This window comes from Propithecus coquereli, unplaced genomic scaffold (assembly GCF_000956105.1).
Source record: "Propithecus coquereli isolate 6110/MARCELLA unplaced genomic scaffold, Pcoq_1.0 Scaffold501, whole genome shotgun sequence".
NCBI classification, from domain to species: Eukaryota; Metazoa; Chordata; class Mammalia; order Primates; family Indriidae; genus Propithecus; species Propithecus coquereli.
In genome coordinates this window covers 1099402-1102554 of record NW_012150853.1, presented here as the reverse complement: position 1 = coordinate 1102554, position 3153 = coordinate 1099402, and the positions used below count along the sequence as shown (strand labels likewise).

At 49.1% G+C, this 3153-nt stretch overlaps 1 protein-coding gene across 1 annotated transcript in view; it reads right to left on the bottom strand.

Annotated features, from left to right (window-relative positions):
* Nucleotides 1–35: 35 nt before the first annotated feature.
* Nucleotides 36–3153, bottom strand: part of FN3K (fructosamine 3 kinase) — an 11674-nt gene continuing 8556 nt past the window's right edge. Inside the window, exons 5-6 of the mRNA XM_012656442.1 lie at nucleotides 1207–1329; nucleotides 36–413 (exon numbers count right to left, since the gene is read on the bottom strand). Of these exons, the coding sequence (XP_012511896.1) occupies nucleotides 75–413; nucleotides 1207–1329 (462 nt within the window). The 3' untranslated portion in view covers nucleotides 36–74. The remainder of the gene's footprint in view (nucleotides 414–1206; nucleotides 1330–3153) is intronic.

Below are 3153 nucleotides of genomic sequence, written 5' to 3'. Positions count from 1 at the left end.
GGGCGGGGCCAGGACTGGAAGGGGCGGGGCCATGATCGGAGGGGCGGGGTCTGGCCGGGGCGGGGCGCCGGCCGCTACTTGAGGAGCCGCCTCATGGTGCCCAGGGCCGGGCTGCGGTAGCCGCGGCCGAAGTGGTTCCAGTGGTTCAGGTAGTTGAACAGCTGGTAGAGCAGCAGCCGCCCGTCGAAGCCCGGGGCCTTGGGGATCTTCCGGTGGTAGGCAGCGAAGAAGGATCCGGGGAAGCCCCCAAACATGGAGGCGATCGCCAGTTCGAACTCGGAGTGGCCGTAGAAGGACGCTGGGTCGTACACGATGGGCCCCGCGTCGTCCTCGGCCACGTTTCCCGACCACAGGTCGCCGTGGAGCAGCGCGGGCACGATCTCCAGGCCGCGGAACAGATCCGGGATCTTCCCCTGGGAAAGCAGTGGCGGCGCACAGGGGCCATCGCTCAGGGAGCTGCAGGCCGCGACCCCACGCCCGGGAGCGGGCCCGGCCGCTCTCCGCCCAGCCCGCGAGGAGGGCCACCCTGTGCCTAACTCGCTGCTTACTGCTGATTTAGGGCCAGAGCTTCACAATGCTAATGCTTTCCATACAGAAGACACCCTTAGCGGTCGTAGTGTCGGTGTTCTGCAGAATCTGAAATCCTACACCTATTAGGAAACTCTCCACCAGTCTTCTATGTCACTGCAAGTAAATATCACCACCTCTCTCCTATGTGCTGGTGACTTGATTAGTGAAATAAAATCGTTTTGATGCATGCTCAGTCTGGATTAATACGTGAATTCTGTTTTTAACATTTGGAAAGTTATGTTTTGAAACCAGTCACTCTGGGGCATCTGGTACCCACATCTTCACTAAGGGGTGAGACATCTGTGCTTTGGCAGAAAAGGAGGAACAGGGGTAAGAGTGGACAATATTACCAATAATGAGAAGAGTAATACTAAATGCCACCATGTACAAGCCTTAGGCTCCTTGGTCTCCCATGAGGAAAGTTTCAGGTTAAACACCTGGTGACCCAGCGGGCAAGAGCCACGCTCAGGAGCCAGGGTGTCTTCAGCTTCCCTGTAGGGCCAGTCTCGGGCACTACGGCGTCCACCACCTGGCCAGCTCTGCTCCAGGGCCCGCTTCTACCAGAGGACCCCACGCGAGTGTTGTGGGATCCTGAGATGACAGCCTCTTTCCCAGAGAAGCTGCCGCTGTGCCCACCTGCAGCCTGGACCACAGCTCTCGCGCCTCCCGGTCAGCATAGTCCTGCTCAATGAGGTCCAGCTGTGCTTGGAGCCGGTGCCGGGTGAAAAAGGTCGGCCAGTCTTCCTGCCACTCATTCACCTGGGCAACAAGGGGCCAAAGACGGTTATACACAGAATCTGCCTAAGCCCTACAGGGGTGGGAGCCTGCAGCCTCGGGACCACGTGGCCTTCTGGATCCTTGAGTGCAGCCTTTTGACCCAATCCCAATGTTACAGAACAAATCCTGTGACGTTTGGATTCGGTCGAGGGGCCACACATGGCCTTGAGGCCGCAGGTTCCCCATCCCCGCTAGAGCAACCGCTGAAAGAACATAGCAAGTATTATAGCTAGTGAGCCAACAAAGGAGATAAGACAGAATCACAAAACAGTAAATCCAAAAGAAGGCAGGTAAAGAGGAAAAAGAGAACAAAGAGCAGGTGGAACAAATAGAAAACAAATCCTAGATGACAGACTCAAACCTAACTATATCAATAAGCACACTACAGGCAAACGGTCAAAAATAAATCGTCTAGTTAAAGGACAGAGGTTGACAGGCTGGAAAAACAAAGCAAGACCAGCTGTAAGTCACGTGCAAAAAAGTACTTCATATATAAAAAAGAATTGGGTTAAAAGGATAGAAAAGGTACACCAGGCTGATACCAGTCAACAGACAGCCAGAGTGGCTACATTAACGTTAGACAAAGCAGATTTCAGAGCAAAGAGTATCACCAAGTGTAAAGTAAGTCATTTCACAACAAAGGGTCACTTGATGAAGAGAACATTATAACCCTAAAATATGTACGCCTCTCATAACAGACCATCAAAATACATGAAAACAAACTAACTGAACTGCAGGAGAGATGGGTGCTTCCAAAGTCTGCTATGGACTAAAATGTGCCACCTCCCCGCTCCCCACAATTCATATGTTGAGGCCCTAACCCCCAACATGACTGTATTTGCAGAGAGGGCTTTTAGAAGGTAATTAGGGTTAAATAAAGTCATAAGGGTGAATTCTTAATCCGATAGGATTAGTGACCTTAGAAGAAGAATCGAGAAGGGTTTATTTCTCTCTCCACACACACACAAAGAAAGACCTGTCAAGGACACAGCACCAAGGTGGCCGACCATCCTGCGAGACAGGACGTGCCCCCACCAGAAATCAAATGGGCCAGCACCTTGATCTGGAACTTACAGGCTCCAGAACTGTGAGATTAATAAACTTCTCTTGTTTAAGCCACCCAGTTTATGTATTTCGTATGGTAGCCCTAGCAAACTAAGACATAGCCAGAGATTTCAACTCCTCTCTCAATGGTTGATAGAACAAGTAGGCAGAAAACAGTAAGTTTACAGACAATTTCAACAACACTATCGTCTATCTAGAACAGATGGACATTTATAGAACATAGAACACTCCACCCAACAACACCCTTACATATATTCTTTCCAAGTACACCTGGAGCATTTACCAAGATAGATCGTAGCCTGGGCCATAAAACAAATCTCAATACATTGAAATGGATTTAAGTCATGCAAAGTGTTATATATTCTCTGACCACAATGGAATTCAATTATAAACCAATAGAAAGATCTCCGAGAAATCCCCAAATATTTGAAAACTAAATACCACTTCTAAAATCTATGTAAGGAAGACATCTAAAGGGAAATTAGAAAGTATTTTGAATTGAATGAAAATAAAAACACAACTTATAATTTTGGGGATGTGGCCAGGCATGGTGGTTCACGCATGTAATCCTAGCATTCAGGGAGGCTGAGACAGGAGGCTCACTTGAGGCCAGGAGTTTGAGACCAGCCTGAGCATGAGTGAGACCCAGTCTCTACAAAAAATAAAAAAGGCTAGGCTGCAGGATACAACATCAACACACAAAAGTCAATTTGTAAAAACTGTGTTTCTATGTATTTGCCA